This window comes from Oryza brachyantha, chromosome 8, assembly GCF_000231095.2.
Source record: "Oryza brachyantha chromosome 8, ObraRS2, whole genome shotgun sequence".
In the NCBI taxonomy this organism is placed as follows: Eukaryota; Viridiplantae; Streptophyta; class Magnoliopsida; order Poales; family Poaceae; genus Oryza; species Oryza brachyantha.
The window spans coordinates 1,633,465-1,659,800 of NC_023170.2; the positions used below are offsets into that span (position 1 = coordinate 1,633,465).

The following is a 26,336-nucleotide window of genomic DNA, read 5'->3' on the forward strand; positions in this document are numbered from 1 at the left end:
AGGGTATAAATTAACTTATGCTCTAACACGGAAAACGTAGTAATAGATTAATATATGATTAATTAATTATTAAAAAAATATAAAATAAATTAATATGATTTTTAAAATAACTTTTCTATAGAAATTTTTTGCAAAATTAAAATACACTGTTTAGCAGTTCGGGAAGCGTACGTGTGAAAAACGAGGAGGGAGATAAGTTAACTAAGTGGGGCTACCGTTCGCGGCCATAGTATAATTAGCAATACATTGCATATGTTACACAAATCTACTGCATAAGGGATCCCGGTGTACTAGAGTTGAGGACAACTCTACCGGGTATTTTTTGGTCATATCTAAACCATCTTCTACATGTACAACTTATTTTAAAATTTATTGTAGATTCATAAATCTACTATACAACACTTGTGCATTTTATAGCCTAAACAACAGTGACAATCACTGTGAGGTGATTATTTGGCTTTTTAAAAAACAAAACACATATTTGAAATTTAAAAATTATGAATAAAAATTTTATATATGTATTGTTAGGGATGTAATGCCAAGACTAAAAAATCAACTTCGGTGAAAAATCTTTAAAATCAACTTTAAATTTAAAGTTAAAAATTAAAATGCTAGCTTATAAGGATAAGTAAAAACATGGGATGACAGTGAAACAGGTCACTAGAGTATATTCATTTGATATTTGACCCAGCTAGCTTTCCAGTGATAATCACACAGTACAGCTAGCTCATAATTACATGCTTATTATTAGCTATTCTTTGGGATAATTATCAGTTACCCAAACATGAAAAAAAATAAGAAAAAGAATCAACTAAACAGTAAAAACTGCTGCTTGCACACATGAATCATATCCCCAACAATTTGCCGAGCAAGAAAGCCAGCGCCGCCTTGTTCCGGTCGACGAGGACCATGGCGTACAGCGGCGACGCCGGCAGCTTCAGCACCCGGTCCCGGCAGCTCTCGATGTCGAGGAGCCCGTTCAGGTAGTCGTCGGCGAGGCCGTCGAGGCGGCAGACGTCGAGCTTCCCGACGACGCTGCCCATGGCGCGCTCCGCCGTCGCGTACGCCTCCGCGCACTGCGTGTACGCGTCCTTCTCGTCGCCGGAGAGCGACGAGTTGTGGAGCACCAGATCGACGGCGGTGCCCAGGGTGGCGCCGACCGAGGCCAGCGCGCCGCGCTCGGCGGCGAGCGCGTAGACGGTCACGTCGTGGTCGCTGAGCGGGTCCGGGACGGCGCCGCCGCCGAGCGCGTCTTTGCACACGTCGTACATCGCCTGCGTGCCGCTCGCGTTGCGGCACACCGCCTCCACGGTCATGGACGGCGCGCCGGGGCACGGCGGCTTCTCGTCTCCGGCGGCGGCGAGAGAGGAGGAGGCGGCGACGAGGACGAGTAGCCTAAGCAGCGACATGGTGTTCATGGCTTTGTATCTCTCTCAAGTTTCGAACAAGAAAAGGAGTATTGAGACTTGGGTTTCTATCCCTATTTAAGGTGATTGCTCGCCACGTGTGTGAGAAATATGTTTTTGCTTGAGTGGAAATTGGGTGTAGTTACTGTTGTTCGGTAACTGCAGCTGACATGTGGATTCTATATCCTATGGGTCCACATATTAGTAACCGTAGAGGATGTGCATTTGTTTTACTCGCTCTTGTGATTATGAATAAACTTTATGTATACACCAATTCTAGAAAGAGTGAATAATAAATAAGGTCACCCATTAAGTTGAAATCGAGATATGATTGTTCACTATTGATTTCTAGTTTTGGAATTACCCTAATTAGGAAAGTATTTAAATTGATATTCCTGTGGGAGAAAATGTCGCATGTAACTTGGAAATTAGTAGTTTCCAATTATGAAATCATTTGAATTAAGAAACTATATCAAAGTTTACGCTCCAAGAGGAGAACAATTTTGGTATCTATTATCCATAAGTTTTGGATTATTTCATATTTATTAAGAGTTGGCTTGTTAGGATTTATTCAAAAACTAAAAAGCATATAATTTAGAGATAATAGTCATGTAAATTTTAGGCAACTTTGTTAGAGATTTAGCAATAGGTTTGTTTCCTTAATATATAAGTTGTCTCTTTTTGTGGTTGGATGTGATTAAATATGTCTTCTTGTCAACTTTTTTAAATATTTAATTTAACAACCCTAAAGAAGTTATAATTGTTTCGGAAGGAATGACCAAATTATTATAAGAAAATAAGTTTTGGAAAGTTTATTTAAAAACTAAGAAAATTGAAAAATTACACCTAATACAGTTTTATAAGGTCAATTGGCCCAAATCTAGATCTGCCATGCGGCTGATTGGTTGTGTCCCAAAATAAGTTAACTTTTACTTTATTATCATCAATCCATGAAAAAAATATTTCTTCGATACTCTCCATCAAACTACTATTCTAAAATAAATTTAAAATCCATAGGACACAGTAGTGAGTGCTTCTGGAATATCACTCTTTGACTACAACCCAAAGAGCTCTTCGGTCATGTTTCATCATGTACTCATTTTTATGATTTGGATGAAGGTGATGTTTTATGAAGTGTAACGAAGCATACTTGTTTGCATTTGGAATTGCTTGGCCATTAAGGTTATGAATTGGATGGCATCAATGAAACCTTTAGATGATAAATAAATCTTTAGGTCGATAGCTCATGTCAGGTAGTTGCTACCATCTGGTTCAAGTTCATTAAAATCCTTATTGGCAATGTGAGCCATATCCCTGGGTGAATGAAGTCTGGTGATTGTACGTCTTTATTTGCCTGTAACCAGATAGTTTATGTGTTGATAACGTGTTAGAACGTTATCATAAAGTGATTTAAGAATGATTAGTTTTTCATTCATAGAGATGCATAGTATATATAACCGACCAACCTGTGTGAAGTGTGAAACTGTCCGTACGGACGCGTCCATTGGGATGGTCGGTTACAAGAAGTTGTGCCTTTCTATATATATTTATCTACTAATTATATAATTATGGACTATTCATCACTTAATCTTTCGTTTGCAAAAGAAGTCAAGGCCAGATCATATCATGAGTATTATATTTAAAAAACAAGGTGATACAAAAGATTCGACTGAAATTTGCAAAACGCACGCACACGGGGAGTCATATGCCCAACAATTCGCCGAGGAAGAAAGCTAGCGCCGCCTTGTTCCGGTCGACGAGAACCATGGCGTACAGTGGCGACGCCGGCAGCTTCAGCACCCGGTCCCGGCAGCTCTCGATGTCGAGGAGCCCGTCCTTGTAGTCGGCGGCGAGGCCGTCGCGGCTGCAGACGCCGAGCTTGTCGAGGACGTTGCCCATGGCGTGCTCCGCCGTCGTGTACGCCTCTACGCACTCCACGTAGGCGTCCCTCTCCTCGCCGGACAGCGACGAGTTGCGGAGCAGCAGCCTGATGGCGGCGTCCTGGGTGGCGCCCACAGACGCCAGCGCGCCCTTCTCGCCGGCGACCGCGTAGACGGTCACGTCGCGGTCCCTCAGCGGATCGGGGACGGCGGCGGCGAGCTCGTCCTTGCACATGTCGTACATCGCCTGCGTGCCGCACGCCGTGCGGCAGGCCGCCTCGACGGCCATGGAGGGCGCTCCGGGGCAGGCGGACTTGTCGTCGTCTCCGGCGCCGGTGACCGCCGCGGGGGAGACGGCGGCGAGGACGAGCAGCGCAAGGAGGGACATGGTGTTCGTGCCTTGTCTGTCTAGTGCAGACGAAGAAAAGAGTACTGGAAATTGAGTTTCCATCCATATTTAAGCGTGTATGACCTCACTAGAGATATGATGTGTTTTAATTACTCGCTCCATTTATGAGTATGAGTAATCTGTCTGTGTACATTAATTGAATGTGAATCATAGTATAAGTGAAGGGGCAAATACATTTGGATTTTAAAGAGTGAAGGGGCATTCTGATCTTCGTGGCTTTCTATTAATTTGTATTACCTCTGTTCTAGAACATAAGTATTTATAGATTATTTAGCATAGACTAAGCAGACGTCAAAAGATTTTTTAGTTAATTTAGTGGTTAATTTTTTAATTTTAAATTGTTAGATTCCCTTTCTAATTAAGCATATGATCACAGTAAAAATGATTACATTATGGTAAAAAATTTAAATAATAGAATTATTCATATTTTATTGAGAGGATGAAATATACTAAAAATGGTGCCCTCAACTCCACCTCCACACCATGCTTCGTCCACCTGCAACGCCCTAGTCAGGAACGGGGGGCCACCAGGATTGAGGATCTTCTCGACCAGCCTGGCCTCAACCTGCTCCGTTGTGAACTCTACGTAGGGTTCATTACAGTTTGATAACTAGATAACATACTTTCACAAGTTTTGATATATATATATATATATATCAGAACTATCAGCTTAATTGTGATATCTAGGTCTTCGTACTTTCAAAATACATACATACATACGTACATATATATATACGTATGTATGTATTTTGAAAGTACGAAGACCTAGATATCACAATTGAGCTGATAATGTACTTCAGTCTTAACAAAATATTAAAGTTGACGATTCGATAGGAAAATAACATTGGTATGTATTAATCATAAGTTTTGCAATTTTATCCCATGATAAAATATAAAAATTGAGAAGGCAATATATCCAACATTTTTGTAGTCGTTTTGTACAAGTGGAAATGGCCTGCTTGGCAGCGGCCTTCATGGTGAGAAAATGTGCCCACTAATATTACCGGCCGGCCCTGTACGATTGCACGGCTTTCTATGACTGTGGTGATTTCTCAAGATGATCAAGGTGATTTCTTCGGTGATTGAAATGGGAAATTTATAGCTTGCAATGATTTTTCTAAAAGATTCTAAAATTACTAAGGTAGGTTAAATCGTTGACCTTGTTTCGAGTACAACACTAGAGGTATTTTCTTTAAATTTTGTATCACCTTAATGCCTATTCTTGAGTTTATGTTTCGGATATTTAGGCTTGTGTATAGGGTCAAAATTTGACCCTTTTTTTTTGTCCTCGTTCCCTTCACCATCTCAGTAAAACTTCAACTTTCTGCTCATTTTTGGTGTGTTTCTGTAGGGTTTTGGTGGATTTGTATGTTATAGTCCTCCAATTATTAAAATTAATCTAGCTTATCTATGGATGCAAGTCAAATTATCAGGCAAGTGTTGCAAATCTCCTAAGACATTGCCATATTTGGTATATAAGATTACCATCCAAAAAACCCTATTACATTTGGCTCTAAATATCATCAAGAAGTGTTGAAAATGAGCTACTAGGTTTGTGCTTGAGACTATAAATTATCATGTTAACTAAAGGAATAAAAATGATCATTAGGTCCTTGTGGGTCTGGATAATGATAATATAGATTGATTGATATAGTTCGCATATAAAACAATTATATCCGTGGAAGCAAAGCTATGAGTTGTATGTCTATATAATGAAGCTCAAGTTAAAATATGTACCAAATCAAATTCTATTATTAAAACTGCGCAGAAAATCGACTACTGGTATCTTCAAATTCAGTTCCAAACTTTCATTATCCATTCAAACTTCAAATTTGTAAGATCTTGACATCAACATTCATTTGATGTTATTGACCGTTGGATCTAATCTCCATTGACAACCCCACAGGCCACAGCTATTATCACATGATTATTACTCATTGGATTACACATAATTACTAGTATTAATTAGTACTACCACAAGTTAATTAGTCATATCCCCAACAGTTTTCCAAGGAACAAAGCCAGCCCTGCCTTGTTCCGGTCGACGAGGACCATGGCGTACAGCGGCGACGCCGGCAGCCTGATCACCCTGTCCCTGCACCTCTCGACGGCGAGGAGCCCGTCCATGTAGTCGTCGCCGAGCCCGCCGAAGCTGCAGGCGCGGAGCTTGCGCACGGCGGCGCCCATGGCGTGCTCCGCGTACGCGTACGCGTCCTGGCACTCCGCGTACGCGTCCCGCTCCTCGCCGGAGAGCGACCGGTTGCGCGTGAGCAGCTCGGTGGCGGCGCCCACGGTGGCGTCCTCGGACGCCATGGCGTCCTCCGCCGCGGCGAGCGCGTAGCCGGTGACGTCGTGGTCGCGCAGCGGGTCGGGGACCCCCCGGAGCGCGTCCCGGCAGAGCTCGTACGTGGCCCGCGCGCCGCTCGTCCGGCGGCAGGCCGACTCCACGGTCATGGACGGCGCGCCGGGGCACGTCTTGTCTTCTTCTCCGGCGGCTACGGCGACGGTGGTGGTGAGGACGAAGAGCCCGAGGAGGGACATGACGGTGATTTTCATGGCTTTTTGTTGCCTCGATGGACTTGGATTTCCATTGGTATTTAAGGCGGGATGCACCACATGTATGAGGACGAAAATGAAATAAATACAATCTTTCTTTCCTCTGGATACTATTTAATGCATGTGTAAAAGAGTATCAACTTTGGCCATGTGTATCTCCTTTTTTTTTTTCAAAACTTTAATACTGACCGTTCATATTATACGTCGTTTGATTTTTTTTTCTAGTCAAACCTTTTTAGATTTAATCAAACTTATAGAAAATACATTAGTATTTCCAACACAAGACAATTATATTATAAAAATATATTTAATGTCAGATTTAATGTAGCTGGCCGGGAACCTGTCTTCCACCGCCTGCATTCTCCATGGCCGCCTTCGCCGTCAAGTATGAAGCGGACGAAAACAGAGCAAAGCGGTAAGTTGAATTACGCTATCAAACCAACAAGGCGTAGAGTTGTGTATGTGCGAAATGAACATTCGACTTGTCCGCCTTTCTCTATCTTCTTCTCCTTCTCCTCTGTTATACCCTTGCGGCGGTGGTCTGACGGCGATCGCCGGCGGCGAATTCACTGGCGCACGGACATGACAACCTTGCATAGGTCGCACATCGCCTTTTCTTCTCCGAAGGTGGTGACTGCATGCTGTGGGAGAGACTATGGCGAGGACGATCGAGTAGGGGAATGGTGTTCGCCCTATGTCCTTTTATCGACAGATGAAAAATGCATGATTATTTTATTTTTTTGCGGTTATTTAATGATACATACGGAAAGGCTAACTATACTAAAATGTTAAAATTTAGAAATATAAGATGATATAGTTTTATAATTTGTTTTTGAAAAAAATACGTCATTTATCCGTTCAAGAAAAGCTCATGTAAAAGCTAAGAAAAAAAACTGAGAATAATTTGCCAAAAAAAGATAAAGAGTACTGAACAAACTTCCTTTTTGGCATCCGGTTTAAGGTGACCTCACTAAAATACAAAAATAAAATAAATGTTAATTGACTCACTCTATTTATTATTATCAATAATGTATCTCTATACACCTTATTAACTTGTCAATCCTACGAACGGTGAATAAATATAGCAACGCATTAACGGGAAATGGAACCAATACGGTTTTGGATTGAATGGAGTTTCAATATTGCTAATAATATGATTGACGTTCAACGGGGGCAAAATGTCCCATGTGTAACTTAGCAATAACTATTTTCCGATTCTGGAATTATTCAAGGTAAGGAAACAGTAATCATCTTACTGTGATTCTGGATTTCTTAATTCAACAGAAATATACTTCTTCACTTTTGTTATTTGACACGATTAACTTTTGAATCTATATTTAATCATTCGTCAAGACAAATTGTAAAAAGTAAATCCAAAAGATAACGGCATGAAATAGAAAAACCCGGAGGGAGTAATTGAGAAACCGATGTGTTTAAATACAAATATCTATTTATTAATTTATATTTTAGAATTATATAATTAGAGAAACATAGGACTTTTTGTGAGAAAAATAAGGTCAAATTTGTTACAAATATGAGTGGTTTTTTTATCGCGTTGCAAACTATAAATCCAATCAATACTAACAATATAACATCCGTTTGACATTATAAAATGATATGACATTTGCTAGATTCATATTGATGATAATAAATCTAGACACATATATATAAAATATAATTCATTGATCCATGAATAAATATATAAATATAGTTAGAACCAAAACATCTTGTAATATAGAATGGAGAAAGTATTTCGTAAACCATTCAATACTTTTTCAGAAATATGTATAACCATAAGGCTATAATATTTTTCAGAAATATCTGGTCATAATGTTAACCATACATAAAGTCAAAACAAACATTTGCATGAGGAAGATGGTCCTGTAGACATGTAATGGAACAGCAGGTGGCCCCAAGAACGAGGGAGATGGAGAAAAGAAACAAATAGCTCAGGAGGAAGGTCGAGTCACATGTCCATGTGGCTATAACCTCTCTTGAATGTGTAGACTGGTAGCTAGATGTTTGAGTGTTTTTTATTTGATACTGTATTAAAGGTCAGGGATGAAAAGGTACATTTTTTTTTTACTTTTGTAGACAATCGAAATAAGTTTTGCATATGGAGCGTGTTTTCATTTTTTCTCGTGACAACTCTGTGCCTACGATAGTACTCCCTCCGTATTTGTTTGTAAAACATTCATGTACAATTCAAAAGCGTTTTTTATATATGACGTATGTGGACATCCTAAAATTACCATTCCAAGTTTGCCGCTTACCGATTAACCCTAGCAAGATATCCATGCGCCCTGCGGTGGCGACGGCAGCGGCATCTACGTGCTTAGCGACCTACCGACCTCGCCGCCATGAAGGCAGCTGAGGACGACGCCGAGGGGATGCACCAGCAACAACAGTTTGGTCGGCCATACGACGAGTCGACGATGCTGGCGTCTCGCCTCCGGCAGCACCAAATCAGTGGCGCGCCGGGTCTGAGGAGGATGAGGAGGAATCGTCGTTGTGAAGCAGATGATGCTCCAGGGTATGGGATGCTGGTCGGTCGGTGGTGGTGGCGGCAACGGCCTGCTCCTCCCACCCACCCTCGGCAGCGGCGACATCCAGGCCTTGCTCAAGGTGGTTGTACTAATCTATTCCTTTGCTTAGATTATACTTTGCCGTATTGAACAGGGAAAGTAATCAAGGCAAAAAGATCATTTCTCCCATTTCTTAATGTCACGCCCCAACGGGCATATGCTCTAGAACACCCAGGAAATGACTTTCCTGATCGGTCACCCATCCGAAAATTGCTCTAGGCCAAAACCAAGCACACTTAACCTTGAAGTTCTCTCGATATAAGCTTTCGGAAAAGAGGTTGCAACTTGTTGGTATGAGTATCTATCAAATCCTATTAAGCCTTGGGCTAGGATGTTACACTTAATTTCGCCAATGTTGTCTGAAACGTCATACAAACAAATATGGAGGGAGTATGTAATTATTTTTTTTAAAAAAAGTTTAAAAATGTATTTATAACCGTGCATCTTCTTACACTTCTAATAATAAATGAGTGGTGATTAGATATTACGTGAGGCCGCCATTACGTAATGTTCCACGTGCTATTTTCTAGTGTGATTGTTTGTCTTTTTTAAGAAAAGAAATCAAATTATATATTTGCAAAATAAAAATAATCTGTGAATAAAAATTGTAGGTGTTTTTTTCGAGCTAAAAGTCAAAACTAAAAAATAAACTATGATAAAAAATTATTAAAACGAACTTCAAATTTAAAGTTAAAAGTTTAATTTTGACTTATAAACATCAACGAAAACAAAAGATGGGGGCTTACATCAGTCTGACCAGTTTTCTCTTGCTCGTTAGGCCATGCTCAATGCAAATTTTATGGACACGATTGCCTAGAGTGACATGTTACGTAAAAAGTTTGAAACTAGAATAAAACACCCATCTCTTAATGCATAGTTTCATCTATTGCTGTTTCCTAGGTTATATGCAAGACACCAGCTATCTAGGTAACAATGCATAGAAGATAAAACACCCATCTCTTAATGCATAGTTTTATCTATTGCTGTTTCCTAGGTTATATGCAAGACACAAGCTGTCTAGGTAACAATGCATAGAAGATTTTATCTTCATGAAACTCATTTCATTCTTTTTATTAATAGTTTGCCATATCACGAAAAATGTTTACATGACAACCTATTTATTGCTCATAAAATTTTTATTGAGATTGCCTTACGACATAAAAATAGTCTCTAATACGTGTGTAATCATAGCTTTTCTCAATTCCGATACACAAAAGTTGAAACTGAAGCAACTCAATCCTTGGCTGAATTGCACTGGTTTTCACGCTTTAGTTCGTCACGCTAACTGATCAGTGATCGGTTGCAAACAAACTCTGTGATTTGCGTATGCGTGTTGCTAATCTCCTATCACGTTCCAAAGCATCACTCTTCTTGTCTAACGCATAATTTGATTACGACGAAATGTGACTAATTCATGCCAAATTTCGATGAACATTAGCAGAACTGAATGGAAAAATAAAACTAAATATATATCCAGCAAATTTCATGGCCGGCGCATTAATTAATTCGATTGGATCGATGAAAGCCATTGCATTTTTATTTTTTTCATCGATGGAAGCTATCAACAATGGCGTCGTCTAGCTCTCCGGCGGCTTGGGCACGAGGTTGGAGAGTAGGCCGACGAGCATGGTCTTGTTCCGGTCGGCGAGGTTCCGGCCGTACAGCGGCGACGCCGGGTAGACGAACAGCCTCCTCCTGCACGCGTCCATGCCGCTCAGGCTGCCGGCGACGTCGTCCTTCAGGCGCGCCGCCGCCTCGCAGCTCGCCAGGTCGTCGGCGACGCGGCCCATGAAGCGGACGGCGAGGTCGTACCCGGCCATGCACCACTCGTGCGCCGTCCTCTCGTCCGCCGGCAGCGCGCCGCTGTACTGCATCGCCCGCTTGGCCGCCGCCGTGGCGGCGTAGGCGTCGAGCGCGCCGCGCGCGGCCGAACCGACGAACAGGGTGACGGCGTCCGGGCGACGGTCGCCGCGGTGGTCGGCATCGCGCGGCAGGAGCGCGCGGAGGCATAGCCTGAACATTCGCGCCGTGCCGCACACCGCTCTGCACGCCTGCTCGGCGGTCATCGACGGCACGGGAGCGCACCGGGCGATGCCGTCGCCGTCTCCGGCGCCGGCGGCGACGACGCAGAGGCCGGCGAGCGCCGTGGCGAGGGCGGCGGCGGTGGCGAGAGAGGCGATGGCTGTGGCCATGGTGTTGTTGATGCGTCGAGTTGGTGGCGAAGTGCAAGAGCGTCGAACAGTTCAGGTGGCGAATATATTTGGGGCTTGCTGCCACGCGTCTCTTTGGAAAACTCCCCAACTTTAATGCAAAGCAGTAATAATTTACTCTTATGCTCTCCGGTTGCATAATTTTTATTATTTTGAACGAGGGTGTGATCAAACATTTTTAAAGTGCCTATTAATATTTTTAAAATATTTAGTTTGAAAATAGTAGGTAAGCTGTATAGGTAAGTAGTAAAGAGTACTTTAATGAAAATAAAATTTATTTTTAGTTATATTTTAATAGCAAATTATAGTAAAAATTGATTTAGAAGTCTGTCTTGCAATTTATTTATGTTTTGTTGCGCTGAAGAGAAATTCTTCATTTATACTATTTGGTAGGTGCCAATGTAAGAAGTGTTTTAAATTGTATATTTAAGTGTAGTATCAGTATACTTAAAATAGTATGGGCATCATGAGTTTTGTGCTTACATGGGCAAAAGAATAAACAGCGATCTCAGAGATAATGTCTCATATAATAAAGTAATGATCATTGATGAACATAATTATAATGGTTATCCAACGATGATCATACTCGCTTTCAAGGTTGTCGCACGTTCTAGTCATGTTGTCTTGTCTACATTATGGTAGCGCGGAATCAACACGAATAGTGGACCCCATAGAAAGGAGGTAAGATGCATGTGCAGTAATATGTCATTAACATAGTGGTAGAGGATGTCCCGTAAGAAATGGGCGCAAAGTTGATTTTTTTTTCACAATAATAAACTCATGGTTTTGAGTTTTTCGAGGCATTCAACAAATAATCATTTCAAAAAATGCATTCCAAGTATTGCTGAGCAATGGGCGTGTCCTTCTAATATATTTTTATTAGATTTTTAATTTTTCATTGTTTAATTCCATCATTTATGTATTTAAAAAACTATCATAAAAAGCTGATAATCTTTTCATGTTTCGAAAAAACATGATTATACAATTAGGATATCAGTCAATAATTCGATCTTATATAAATGTGCGAAGTCATATGTAACCGACACACGAGATAAGAGAGTGACAAAAAAGAATGATGAAGCCAAAAACTTCTATAAGGCGTGCAGGTGATGCATGAGTTGATCAATGGTTGTGGTCCAAATTAAGGTTCTATTTGCAAACGCAAAAAAATCGATCGTTTTATGTAGGGATGGCAACGGGACGGGTCGAGAGCAAGTTGGACAAGAATGGACCCAAACCCGTCACCGACTTCTATACCCAAACCCGAACCCAATGGAGAAGTGGGTCAGACTTCATCCCTGTACGTATCCGACCCGATCGGGGACCCGTAACCCGACCGGGTGACCCGCTCGTCCATATTGTGTAATGTCTCACTTCAATCATCACAAGAAATAAAAGACAATGATGAATTCAACAAGAATAAAAATTAAATTGGATGGATGCGCACTATTGCAATTTAGTGGATTGCGACAACATTGATGAATTCAACAAACAGATGATTTGCCATGACAGAAATGTGGGCTTAGTATTTGGATTTTGCACCATCTATGGGCTATAAGTTAATAGGGACATAGTCTAATATACCCTTCTCGGGTCCCCGCGGTAGAACTCCATCCCCGTCCCCTCACTGCTCAAAGGCGGGGCCCCAGACCTGGTTACCCACGGATCAAAATTGGAAGAGTCTTTTACCCCTATGCCATTAAAAAAAGTTGATGATTAGCTGTGTGCCAAAAAAAATTATAGACACCTCTATGCCATCACATAAACTTTTTAACATGTATGCTATTCCGTCTACATTCGTTAGAAAATGAGATCTGACATGTGAGACCATGTATAAAAATGATCTCTGGTACTGCCTGGCTCCCCCAGTCCCCCGTGCGCCGCCTCCTACCAAACCCTATCCGCCGGCGCCGCCGGATCATCGCCGCAGCCGGAGCGCCTAGATCCGGCGGCCCCCGCCTCGCCCGTGCGGCCTGCCGGCGCCCAGGCCGGCGAGCCCGTTCGGCCGTGCGTCCAAGCTCCTCCTCCTCTCGGGTATCCAGAACAATTCTCCCTTTGTCTTCATGGGGAACCCTGGGTCTACGATCATTGGCATCGCCCTTGCAAGTCTGACAAAAACACAACAGAGTGATGAGCCATTTTGCTTATCAGCTAAGGACGAATCGAGAATGATGGATAGCCACTGTTCTTCAGTTAACAAAAGATACGCTTTCCGGCCATTGTCGCTTGTGTGATCGATGAAGTTGAGATCACGTGGCAGCTTCGAGAACACATGCATCAAATCTGCACCAATTAATCAATCAGTCCATCCATCCAGTCGAGTCCAATCAAGAACAGCAATAATTTTCAGGAAAAATGCATGTGACTGAATTGAATTTGATTCAACTTCCAACGAATGTGATTTTTATGGATTTATTTAGGAGTTTTCCTGTATTTTTTAGAATTTTCCGAATTTATAAGCCAATTTTGCTGAGTTTTTTGAATTTCTAGACATTTTATAATTTAATTACGAATTTTCTTGCTTATTCCCTGATTTAAAATTATCTGTCATTTTCTAAATTATCTAATGATTTTCCATATTTATCTACTATTTTAAATTTAGTTCTGTCATTTATTTACTAACAAGGGCCAAATAGTCTTTTTACACCTCCATTTGACACTGTTAAGTCTCCATCCATCCAAAATGACGTGTAGATAAAAAAATTAGATCAATGACATATAGTGCCTATAAACTTTGTTGTGACATATAGATAGCCATCAACTTTTTTATAGCATAGGGGTAAAGGACTCAAATTAGGACCCCACCCCATACCCATAGGGCTGAGTACTCGCCAGGCCCTAGCCCCGCGGATGAAATTGCCACCACTAGTCTTACGGGCCGCAGTGGCACCAGATAGCTAGTTGAGTCAGACTAGGCTTTTTAACTGGGCATCTGTGGGCTAAATCAATCCAAAAGGCTTTTTATGTCTCTCGTCTTATCGCTCAGTTTTAAAAAAATGTCCAAAAACCCTAAAACCAGATACAACACATAACTCATCTAACAAAATGAGTGCAAATAAGGTCCTAAGATGATTTCAGCTAATTTGGCACCCATATAGCATGTTAACTTTACCATCGTCTGATGTGGCATGTTTATGCCATAACAATCCAAATATAAAGAATAAAGTTCACAAAACTACATATATTATAAACCAAGTTTCAGAAAACTATAATGTTTTTGGTATATGGCAAAAAGACCACAGGTACTATGGTCATATAGCTTCATAAAACAAAACTTTTGACCAAATATGAGTTATAAAATTATATCAAATTTGTAAGTTCTTATGACACCGTATACGAACTAAAAATCCCTAACATTAATTATTGCTTAATGATGTGGTTTTATGAAACTATTTGTTGATGTGCCAAACCTCCTGTCGACTAAAGCCTATTTTGCTATTTGTATGATTCCGATAAGACATATACAAATACAAGACTAGGAACTCCTTGTCTAGACTATCCCTGACTAGATGTTAGCCGCAAAGTTGATGATAATACTGTACATACTTGATCTTGATGAAGCTCGGAAAGTCTTAGCATGGTGGCTTGTGTATTTTCTACAACTTGTCCCCTCCTTTCTTGAGAGATCCCTGTATTTATATACCGTAGGATTCTCCATCTCTAAGTAGAGCTCAGGTATAACCTTGCAAAGTATGGCTAGGAAGTCCGTTTCATACCTGGATCTGACTAGAGGTTGTCTTGCTCAAGTACAATTCCATCTCCTTAAGCTATTCTACATTGGACTATGTGGACATAGTACATAGTTATGTAGACATCAGTGTATAATCAATGAGATAAACAATATTACTACATATACGCTAATGCAATATCATAGGTGTGTCCATACCCATAACAGTGTACCAACCATATATTTGTACTCTACTGTAGATGATGGCGCCAGCCCTGTAGTTGCATCATTTGCACGTTGAACCTCGTATATATAATAATCTATCCATTCTAAAATATAAATATTTCTGTTATTTAAATCTAGTAACAAAACATAAGCATTTGAGACACTAATATGATACTATTTATCCCATCAGTCAATTTTTATTTTAAAATATTTATTCTTTCTGTTACAAAATAAAATCATTTCTATACTGATTCTTATGATTTCAATCATTAATTCCAATGATTATAGACCCAATCAAGATGCTGAGAAAGGGAATTTAATCAATTAAAAATTCATAAATTGACCACTAAAGTGGCTACAAGGAAATCTTTGAACATCCATTTAATCTATGCTAAACAATCTAGAAATGCTTATATTTTAGGACGAAGGTAGCACTATATTACCCCCACCTACCCTTACACCTTATTCATTCGTTATTTATTAAGGAACATCGTAGTTTATTTTTTCTCAACCTTAATTTTTTGCTAAACAACTCAGCGATGCTTAAATTTTAGGATGGATGTAGTACCTTAAACCAAGATTGGAGACTTGAATATACATTTTACAAGTTTATGGAGCTGGATAATACTTCATTTCAAGTTTAACAATTAACCATATATTTTACTCTATATGAATTGTGTTAATTGTGTATATATATACTCCATGAGTTACAGAGCAAACGTGTGGCAACAATGAATAAACAAATATTGATAGTAATAATATAGATTTCTGATTTATATTGTTATCCATAGTACTAGAAATAATTAATATCGGAGACAACTAAGGGTGGTTAATTAATTACAAATCTAGGCAACGCAATAAAGAATGGTGATATCGTGGGAGAAAATCACACGCACAATTAGCTAGCCATGCATCAGCTTTGGTAGTGCAGCCCGTAGAAATAGTGAATATTGGACGGCCAAAAATGTGCGGATTTATTTGTATGAAACACTACAGCTCGTAATTAAAAATGTACCAGCACTATTATTTATTAATTGGCACGTATAACTTGTACCGTATAAATGAAAGGTTCCGCGGTAGTGTTGGCTCTGTACCATGTACATCAATCATATCGGTGCCTTGTATACGTAACCCACCATAAATCCATATAGAAAAAATGTTATATATATATAATCATCTCGCAATCTTTGGGTCTTTGCTTCTCATCAACCTGCTAATTATTGATTCGTGAGCTTTTCTGGGAGAATTGGTCACTTGGTGGTGTAGTAATGTGGGTACTATTCTTGATAAATTGTAAGGGCAAGCACAAGAGAAAAAAAAAAGAGGGCAGGCAGGTACTCTAGAGAATTTAACTTTTTGCCGCTGTTACGAGTGGTGAAAATAGATTTATCACTTGCTGTATATAATATATAAGCCTTCATGTGTTTATAATATGTGGATCCAATGATAAATCTATTATCACCACTTACAAGAGTGACAAAAAGTTAAATGTTCCGATAAGTAGCTGGTGGCTGGTTAACAAAGTTGATTATTAACAGACTCTCTGCATCGGCATAGAAACAAATATGATAATATGAAAGAAATAGAACTGATGAAAAAGAAAAATATTTATTATGTATGTCAATGATTTAGAATTGACTATTTAGTATTTCTTGAGGAAAATTTTGTTACATGTGGTGAAAAACGAAATTAATAAAAAAATCTTTATATTATAAAAAAATAATAGTTAACTCTACCTTTGTATCTATCATTATAAAATAAATTATTACTGCTTATGTGAATAAGAGAAAAGTTAATCGTAAGCAGAGTTTGTGTTATGACGCAGACCTTCGAAATCGTCACCTGGTCATATCACGATTATTGTGGTTTTTTTGTGTTTTTTGACGGTTTCTTGCTGGGATAATCGTGGTAAAATGGAAGCCATACCGTCGGTGGCGGCAACTCTGATTATAAGCCATAGTTTTGAACATGCCCTTAGATCAGTTAAGTTTAATTCATCTCCATGATTGAGACGATACTTTGGCCAAATCTTGATGGAAATCATTGAATCAGCTATACCTTTCTATCGACCATGTATGCGGAATTTTCTGCAGGTCCTGGTCATAGAGATGGAACTGCTTCAGCACCTGCGTTCTTTTAAGCATATGGAGATCACTATCAAGATTTTACATGAAAATATTAATTACATGATACCTGTTCACAATCATTTTACATATGTATAATTGAAAAGATGGGGTATAAATTTTTGCTGAGTTAATGATATACATAGGATGTTTAATCTGACGTGGATGCATATGGACAACCGTTGTCTCACTGCCGTACACGCCCTAATTGTTGTGTTTTAGATGAAGATTCATCGCTACAAAACTCCAAGGAACAATTATCCAAGTTCAAGAATTTCTATCCAATTTATCTTCAGTTTTACGTGATCAACACCAAAAATATCTCCCTTGTTTGGTTAAATAAAACGCCGCTGCAAGATTAGTAGATGCAACACTTTCTTGTTTATTTGATTTTACTTAGTTGATTAATCTCTTTTATAGCTTGATGATTTTTTAAAACAACTTTCCTATAGAAATTTTTTTAAAAAATACTCAGAAAACGTGCGCGCGAAAAACGAGAGGATAAATTAACTTATAGGTGACAACTACCGTGGCCTAAGTGTTTTTTTCTAGAAAGACGCTATATTTTCCAATATATTTTGATAATACTTAGAAGCAATTAGATTGTCATGGGCAATACATAATTGGTGTTTCGCGGTGATTAAACATGACCTCTTGCACTATAATAAAACTATTTTTATACTCACATTAAAATACAGGGTCTCCTATTTTATCTCGTCCTAGGCCCTTGAAAGTTCACGACCGGCCCTGACTATCATAAACCAAAACATATTAGATTTTATTCAATTATTTGCATATAAAAGTAATGCGACAAAATTTTAAGTATCCTAAAATCAAATATCAATGACCCAAAGGAGCATGAATTTTTAATAAATAATTTGAATAGACACAACATCGGATGTCCTGTCCGGCCGGCCGGTTATATATTGAGTCCCTCTCGTCCTTGCAGTGTGTTAGACATTTAGCTCGAAGAGGCTCTGGTTGCTTCATTCCTATCATTTTCTCAAATTGCGTACATGGCTTAAATTTTCAATATGGTGAGCTTAACCGCATGTTCAACACTGAATTTCATGCATGTCACACGGGCTGTGTTCTTTTAGTAATTATTCCATGGCTTTTATGCGCACATTTTTCAAACTGCCAAATAATGTATATTTTAAAATTTTATGTATAGAAGCTAATCACCTCACTTTTTAAGCGGATTTTTAGCTTTTTAGTAGTTAATTATACTACTTACACTATGAAATAGCTATCATAAAAATAAAATAATCTTTTATCTATAAAAAAACACAACTTGAGAGAAGTCCAGAGAGAGGGGGCAAATAAGGGGTTGGGTTAATTTTTAGGAGCAAACATATTCAAATGTTTGTGCAGTACTATACGGTCTTTAATTTAAATTTTTAATAATTAAGTAAAATATTCTAATTCAGACCAAGGATACCACGTTCATTTTCTTGTCTGACAGAAATCTCTAGACGTACTGCAAAAGTCAATAAGTCTATCCTACCATTCAAAATTATATGTACGGAAGGTTAGGTGTAAGAGAGTACATGTTCCGTCTTGCCTGGAACACACATTGTTCATTTGTTTGTATGCAGCACAACAATTTGATGGTTTATTATTGTTCATTCATTTGAATGACTAACAGGAGTTGAAAATTTTGGTGATGGGGGTAAGCCCGGTAACCGTAGTAAGGGACGAGCAGAACGATTTGATGGTTTTAATGTTACCAGTTACCACAGTGGACAGCCTAAAAACTTGATGAAGTTTACTGAAAAAATAAATTGTCACTTAATTTTCTTTCCGAATCTTGCCATGTTAGTGTTACCGTACCTTATGATAAACCTAGTAACCAACCGTAAGAAAACTTGAGAACTCCTATAACACTTATTTTACATAAAGGGGCAATTGTAAATTTGCCGCTGGTTTAAATTATTATGGTAAAACTGGCACTAGGCAATTATAAAAATATCATAAGAACTGTTATTCTAATGGCATACTTGTAATTTAGAAAAAACAAATAACAAATATGTAAAAGCCCCTTAAATAAACTATAATTTTGATAATGGATCTATCTCATAAAAAGATACCTTCAGAAAAAACTCGACAAAAAAAAATCACACAGGCAAGTTATTCCCACCATCCTAAGATAAATTCACCTTTCTCGTTTAAATTTGATTTGAATTATTTGAGACGGAAGAAGTATAAATCTATAATAATAAGTGGGAATAATTGACTTCTGCGATTGCTCTATGTGAGGATCACGCTAGTAAAGATATGATTTTCGCAAGTTATGGATAAACACTCGTGGTAAAATTTATTTAATAAACTAGATGATAGCCCATGGTTTGCTGCAAAATATATAGATAAATGCATGTTAAATATTGTTAAAATAATAGACAAATAAATGTTGATGTATTATAAAATAATATAATGTGTGATGATTTGATATGCTTGCATATGAAACTCTAACTAAAATCTAACAAATTGTATATGATGTATCACGTTTCCATGTTGCTTTTTAGAATTATTACGTTTTAATTATATAAGAAGATATAAACAAATCGTAATAGTATTTGAAAAAACCGTACGTGCTAATTAGGGATCAAGGCAAATAAACAAATCAAGATGATCAAGGATTGTGTGAGAAGAAAATTATACGCATAATTATCAGCCATATATGCATTAGAAGCTTCCAGAAACGTATTTAATTGAATGAGGCTAGGTACAAGTAGTGATGGGACCAAAAATTTGACCTAAAACTTGCAGACTTATCAGCTACTGTAGCATGTAAACCATAGTTAACCCGTACAGTAATTACCCCTAACAAAATTATTATATCGTCAACTCGCCGAGAAAAAGAAAACAAGAGAGAGAGAGAGAGAGAGAGAGAGAGAGAGAGGATTTGAGGATAATGGTGTGATGTACTTTCTACGCCTTCCATTTGAAAGTAACAAAAAAAAAGAGGATTTGAAAGTGACGGCGTGTTCTCCTCGCACACCACTCATTTTCAAATGGTTCTGTGAATTTTGTGTGGTTTCTGGTTTGCTGTGCCATCGACTTTTCTCAAGTTTTGGGCATAATCAATATACTTGAGACTGCAGTGTCTGTACATTTATGAATATTGCTCCATTGGATTTACAGTTCGAACTGGTTATATACACTACATTTGGTAGCTAGTAGTATATAGACTTTTGGTATATATATCACTTAAGATGAATGTGCTAATAAAATCAGTACTCCTTCAATTTTACAATATACAATTTTTAAATTATATGAATATTAATAAATCTAGACACATATACCAACTATATATACATTAAGCAATGAATGAATCTAGGTAACAAAAAGAGTTTATAATAAATTCTGACATTTTGGCCTTGACTAGATTTATATGTGTGCTAATGAATATAAACACATATACAAAACATATATATTGATACATAAATGAATCTAGATAAATCCAGAAAATTATAATATAGAGTAGAGGAAATAGAACGGAACAAGTGTTTTGGTGCTATTTCACAAAATATAATAAGACGTGAACAATGACGATTATTAGCTGACTCTATCGCCACACGAGTAAACATGATGACAATGGAGAAAAAAGAAGTGAGGGAAAAGGAAAAATGATTGTTCTACATGACAACGGTTTAGAGTCGACTCTTAGTATTTATTTAAGAAAATTTTGATGCATGAGGGAGATTAAAAAAAAGAAAATAATAATTTTTTTTATTAATTAGGAAATCATAACTGACTCTACCTCTATAATACGCTCATAAAATGAGATTACGAGCTAGTGTCGTTGACGTGGATGAATAGCCAGTGTTGTTGATGTGATGAATAAGCGCTCAACGCTACGCTATCCATTAACCACCAATTATGCTGCCTTGCGAATGCTCAGAGAGATACAGTAACTTATATTAGAAATTCGGCCACTCACGTATGGGTAAATATATGCTAACATTTAAACTGGTTAAATAGGGTGAGGTTTTAAACTTGGTACAACATCCGTGGAATGGTGCGACGTATAGCCATGAATAAAATATTTATTTTGACGGGAAACTAGGTGGCCAATTAATTACATAATTTTGTATTTATCCTTATCCTTTTATTCTTGTTCACATATAGTAATTATTTATCATTCTTTAAAACTTTAAAATCCTCTTATTCGAATAATCTTCGAGATAGAGTGAGTAGAGGGGATCGATGGAAAATAATTTATATCAAAATAGGTGGCCAATTAATTACATAATTTTGTATTTATCCTTATCTTTTTTTCTTGTTCCTATACGGTAGTTATTTATCATTCTTTAAAAGTTTAAAAATCCTCATATTTGAATAATCTTTGAGATAGAGTGAGTAGAGAGGATAGAGGAAAAATAATTCATATCACAGTAGGTATGAAATAGATGGCCAATTAATTACATAATTTTCTATTTATTTCAACTTAAGATGAGTTAATTTAATATTTAAAGCAACTTTTCTTAAGAAATTTGTTAAAAATATATCATAAAGTTGTTCGGTAAGCATACGTATGAAAATAACAAAATTGCTGAACTCGCTTAGCTCAAAGTAACTCGTTCTAGTTCCCCTCTAAATCCTATCTATCCCTCTAACGGAAAAAAGTTAAACGACATATCAGAAACAGAAAAAAATTTTATGAATATAAAACTTTATATACGTATTATTAACAATATAATATAAACAAAGTCTAAAAATATAATATGATAGAAAAAAATCCTAAATGACAAATACGAGGAGAAGCGAAAATATAATCCTCCTGAATCCTTAAAACAGTTTTTTTCTTAAAAAAAACACCATGAAAAAGGGCGTGGTCCTCTTTTAAAACTGGAACCCGCGTCCCGTCGTCTCTCCCACCGGCGTCCCTCTCTCTTCTCTATTCCGCCGCCGCCGCCGCCGCCGCTCCAGGCTTCGATAGTTCCACGCCCCCTCAGGGCTCAGGCTCCGCCTCGACCGGTAATGCAGCCCGACGCGATCGCCTCGACCGGCACCGCCGCGCCTGCCCCCGCGCCGCCGTTTTACTCCGCCGCCGCCGGAATCTACAGCAGCACACACCCTCCCGTGGCCCTCCCGCCCGACCCTTCGCTCTCCCTCGTCCCGCACCTCTTCGCCCGCCTCCCGCTCCGTGACCCGGCCTCGCCGGCCCTCGTCGACGCCGCCACCGCCTCCTCCGTCTCCCGCGCCGGCCTCCGCCGCCTCGTCCCCTCCCTCGCCGCGGGGCTCCGCCGCCGCCATGGCGTCCGGAGCGGGTCAGTGGTGATGCTGCTGCTCCCGAATTCTGTGGTGTTCCCCGTGTCTTTCCTCGCCGTGCTCGCCGCCGGCGGCGTGGCCACCACCGTGAACCCCTCCAGCTCCCCCAAGGAGATCGCCGCGCAGGCGCGGGCCACCGGCGCCTCCCTCGTGCTCGCCTCGCGCGACGGCGCCCGGAAGCTGCTCTCGCCTCTCGCCGCTCCGGTCGTGCTTGTGCCAGAAATCCTGGACCTCTCCGTCGGCGCCGCCGCCGAAGACGAAGACCAACGCGCGTTCGCGGAGTTCCGCGCGCTGCTCGACGACGACAGTGAATCCGCCGAGATTGCGACAGTGGTGGGCCAGGACGACGCCGCGGCCATCCTCTTCTCGTCGGGCACCACCGGGCGGAGCAAGGGGGTGGTGCTGACGCACCGCAACCTGATCGCCATGGTGGAGCTGTTCGTCCGGTTCGAGGCGTCGCAGTACGCGCGAGGTGCTCGCGAAAATGTCTACCTGGCGGCGCTGCCCATGTTCCACGTGTACGGCCTCTCCCTCTTCGCCGTCGGGCTCCTCTCGCTCGGCACCACGGTGGTGGTGATGAGGAGGTTCGACGTCCGCGAGGCCGTCAGGGCCATCGGGAGGTACAGGGTGACGCACCTGCCACTCGTGCCGCCCATCATGGCGGCGATGGTCAGGGCGGCGGCCGCCGGCCGAGTGCCGCCGGCGGAGGTGGCCTCCCTGGTGCAGGTCTCCTGCGGCGCCGCGCCGACAAGGGCCACGCTCATCCACGAATTCCTTCAGGCCTTCCCCCGTCTCGATTTCATTCAGGTTGTCAGCTACTAAATTCATACTATATATCTATATTGATTATTTTTTGCTAGTTGCCCAGATCTCTTTATTTGATATTATCAAACTTTTTTAATAAAATAATGTTATTTGATATCAGCCATTTTTTTAGAAAATAATATTATTTGGCATGATCTAATTTTCTGCAATGTTTAAGTTTGTTTGCTTCAATGGCTAGATTTGTTAGTACATGGTTTGTTTATTTCTTTTGTTCTATACATAATATTTGTAGGGATCAACCAAAAAGTTCTTAATTTAAAATACTGTTATGTTTCATCCCAGTAAAAGGAGGGCAAACTTTTAAATGTTGGATTCTTTGCAGTGGTCCAAATTCATGACTAATAATAGAATTAACACTCTTAACTATTGTGAAATTATCCGTTGTGGATTCTATGTTTTGGCTGAGGAAAAAACGGGTAAACTCTTGAATTGTTGGACTCTTTGTAGTGATTGAAATTCATGTTGGATATATAAGAAATAATTGACCACCTAATCAATAGAATTAACATTATTATTGTGAAATAAACCTTTTTGCACTGCAGGGTTATGGCATGACAGAATCTACTGCCGTTGGAACTCGCGGTTTCAACACTAACAAGCACAAAAACTATACCTCAGTAGGGCTTTTAGCGCCCAACATGCATGCCAAGATTATTCATCTTGAGAGTGGTACATGTTTGCCTCCTGGCTCATCAGGGGAGTTATGGCTTCATGGCCCAGGAATCATGAAAGGTGCAGTACTGTCGCTTCATGCATGAAAGCCTAGCCTTCAGATCACATGATATTTGTTTTCTTTCTTTTATGCTGTTGGTTAAGCTTAATTACATATCTTTGTGACCTCATATTGTATCTTGCTTTTACTCCCTCCGTTTCATAACGTAAGACGTTTTAGCTATGCTTAGATTCATCTATTAACCAATGTATATTGTATATTGTTTATATATATGTCTAGATTAATTGATATCTATATGAATTTAGGATACGTTAGAAAGTCTTACATTATGAAACGAAGGTAGTACTAAACAAACAGAGTAATTTATCATGTCTGGTTTTGTACCATCAGGTTGATCAACTAGTGTCCAAATTGGAATCGTACTAGTATCATGTTCTATTTAATGCCATACTTTTCTTCTTTGTTCATTTGTATTTGAGTCAAAAATTGGTTCTTCACAGGTTACTTGAATGGTGATGATGATGCCAGCACAAGAAAGGATGGCTGGTTGCGGACCGGCGACATTGCTTACTTTGATTCAGATGGGTACTTATACATTGTAGGCCGCTTGAAGGACACAATCAAGTACAAAGGATTTCAGGTATGCCCTACTGTAGGCCTGTAGCAGAGATACCTGGAATACCTCTCGTTTGTCGTAATGGCTGCTGTTTAATTTCTTGCTGTCTTAATAAATTTCTCAGCGTGTGAAAAATTGTACCGTCCTTTGTTCTTGTTTTGTGTTAATAGTTAAATGCTCTTTCTTTGCTACAGATAAATGGAAAAAATACCATGACATTGTCTAAAATAAATAAAAACATATTTTTCATGAAATATGTCACATACCTTTTTGCTATAGAGAATGCCTGCCTTAATTTAATTTTATATGTGGCTATTAATTTGGATTTAGTTGTTACGTGACATTAAAAAGTTTAAAAGATAATATGTAAAAACTACAATCGGAGTAGCCAAGTAGGTGCGGTGGCAGATACAGAGCCACTATTGTTGAGGTGTTTTTTTTTAAAAAAAAAGAAAACATAATTTGAAGATAAAACTTCCAACATGCAAGAAAATATTTGATTCGGTTGTTTTCCTTCCTACCAGATAGCTCCAGGGGACTTGGAAGAAGTTTTGATCCACCACCCTGAAATTCTTGATGTTGCTGTGGCGTCGTAAGTTTTTTTGTTCGTTTCTAAACAGTGGCAATATTCAGATAGTAGGACCTATATGCTCGTCACCACACCATGTCCTTCCTTCAGCTTGCTTCTTTTAATTCTCCTGTTGTTATACATAGTGCTGAGGATGAAGAAGCTGGAGAGATACCAGTAGCTTTTGTGGTGAGGAAATCTGAAAGCAGCCTATCTTGTATGCAAGTGATGGAGTATGTGGCCAAGCAGGTAGGAACAGTCTACGTACAGAACATTAAAAAAAGGCAGTATTTTTCTTTTGCTTTCTTCAAAATACTAACAATAACTAATCTTTGGTTTCATATACATTGCAAACATACTGACAAGATGCTATTCCTCATCTATTTGAACAAGTTGTAGCAAACCCATGTGCCCCTAGATATAAATATCGTGATTTTTCATGCAAGATGATACGCCGAAAATTAATTTTAGAGTTGATTTTATGGGAGGTTTCTAATTGCCTTCTAAACCATGAAAAATACACATATAATTGTTTTACTCATTAATTAACTTCTTTGATATTTCTGCGACTTATTAGTCTGAGCTCAAGCAATTACAGTAATACTCCCTCCATCTCTAAATGTTTGTCGCCATTGACTTTTTTATACACGTTTGACTGCTCATTTTATTCATTTACATAATTATTAATTATTTTTATATCATTTTATTTATTGTTAAATATACTTTTATCATATATATAGTTTTATATATTTGACAAAAATATTTAAATAAGACGAGTAGTCAAACGTATATAAAAAAAACATTTAGGAACAGAGACAACTGAAATGAACTGAAATAAGAGCATGTTGTTGTATTGTTCTGAAGCATTGTGGATGGTGCAGGTGGCTTCGTACAAGAGGGTAAGGAAGGTGATATTTGTGGAGGCAATACCCAAGTCAGCTGCTGGAAAGGTTTTGAGGAGGCTTCTCAAGAACTCGCTTGATGCTGCTGCTGTTGCTGCTACCTCCCCTAGCAGCATCGCCTCCAAGCTCTGACCATCACTCGACTTCAGAATTCTCGAGGTTACATATTATAGATGAAATTGTACTTCGAAATTGCTGGGGTTATATTTTGCATGTATCTGGAAACACCTAATGCCTGTAATGTTTATTACAAACATATGTGCAAATACAAACACCCCAAAAAGGAATCTCACTTGGGCAGCAAACACAACAAAGTAGTTCCAGGGGCTTAACCCTCTTACAATTTTGTCATGCCCAAGAGTGATAGTGCAAAAGGCAACCAAACTCAACTTCATGAAGACAAACAAAACGGTTCGG

General features: G+C 39.3%; 5 protein-coding genes across 5 annotated transcripts; 1 reads left to right on the forward strand and 4 right to left on the reverse strand.

The window, feature by feature from the left end:
* Positions 1–845: 845 nt before the first annotated feature.
* Positions 846–1,418, reverse strand: LOC102708171. Its single transcript, XM_006659042.1, has one exon. It carries the CDS (start codon positions 1,416–1,418, stop codon positions 846–848), a length of 573 nt encoding a protein of 190 aa, XP_006659105.1.
* A 1,606-nt stretch (positions 1,419–3,024) lies between these two features.
* Positions 3,025–3,674, reverse strand: LOC102713388. Its single transcript, XM_006659758.2, has one exon. The coding sequence runs from the start codon at positions 3,672–3,674 to the stop codon at positions 3,108–3,110; it is 567 nt and encodes a 188-aa protein (XP_006659821.1). The 3' UTR covers positions 3,025–3,107.
* A 1,806-nt stretch (positions 3,675–5,480) lies between these two features.
* LOC102713658 lies at positions 5,481–6,247 on the reverse strand. The gene has a single exon (XM_040527256.1). It carries the CDS (start codon positions 6,234–6,236, stop codon positions 5,685–5,687), a length of 552 nt encoding a protein of 183 aa, XP_040383190.1. The 5' UTR covers positions 6,237–6,247; the 3' UTR covers positions 5,481–5,684.
* Positions 6,248–10,317: 4,070 nt separating this feature from the next.
* LOC121055136 lies at positions 10,318–10,950 on the reverse strand (the record flags this gene model as incomplete). The annotated part of the gene is made up of 1 exon (XM_040526714.1): positions 10,318–10,950. A coding segment is annotated over one exon (537 nt), but the record flags the coding sequence as incomplete, so codon positions are not given.
* An 11,024-nt stretch (positions 10,951–21,974) lies between these two features.
* On the forward strand, positions 21,975–26,319 carry LOC102713931 (4-coumarate--CoA ligase-like 3). The gene is made up of 6 exons (XM_006659759.3): positions 21,975–23,142; positions 23,703–23,892; positions 24,334–24,473; positions 24,974–25,041; positions 25,164–25,266; positions 25,899–26,319. The coding sequence occupies exons 1-6, from the start codon at positions 22,045–22,047 to the stop codon at positions 26,049–26,051; spliced, it is 1,752 nt and encodes a 583-aa protein (XP_006659822.2). The 5' UTR covers positions 21,975–22,044; the 3' UTR covers positions 26,052–26,319.
* The last annotated feature ends 17 nt before the right edge of the window (positions 26,320–26,336 follow it).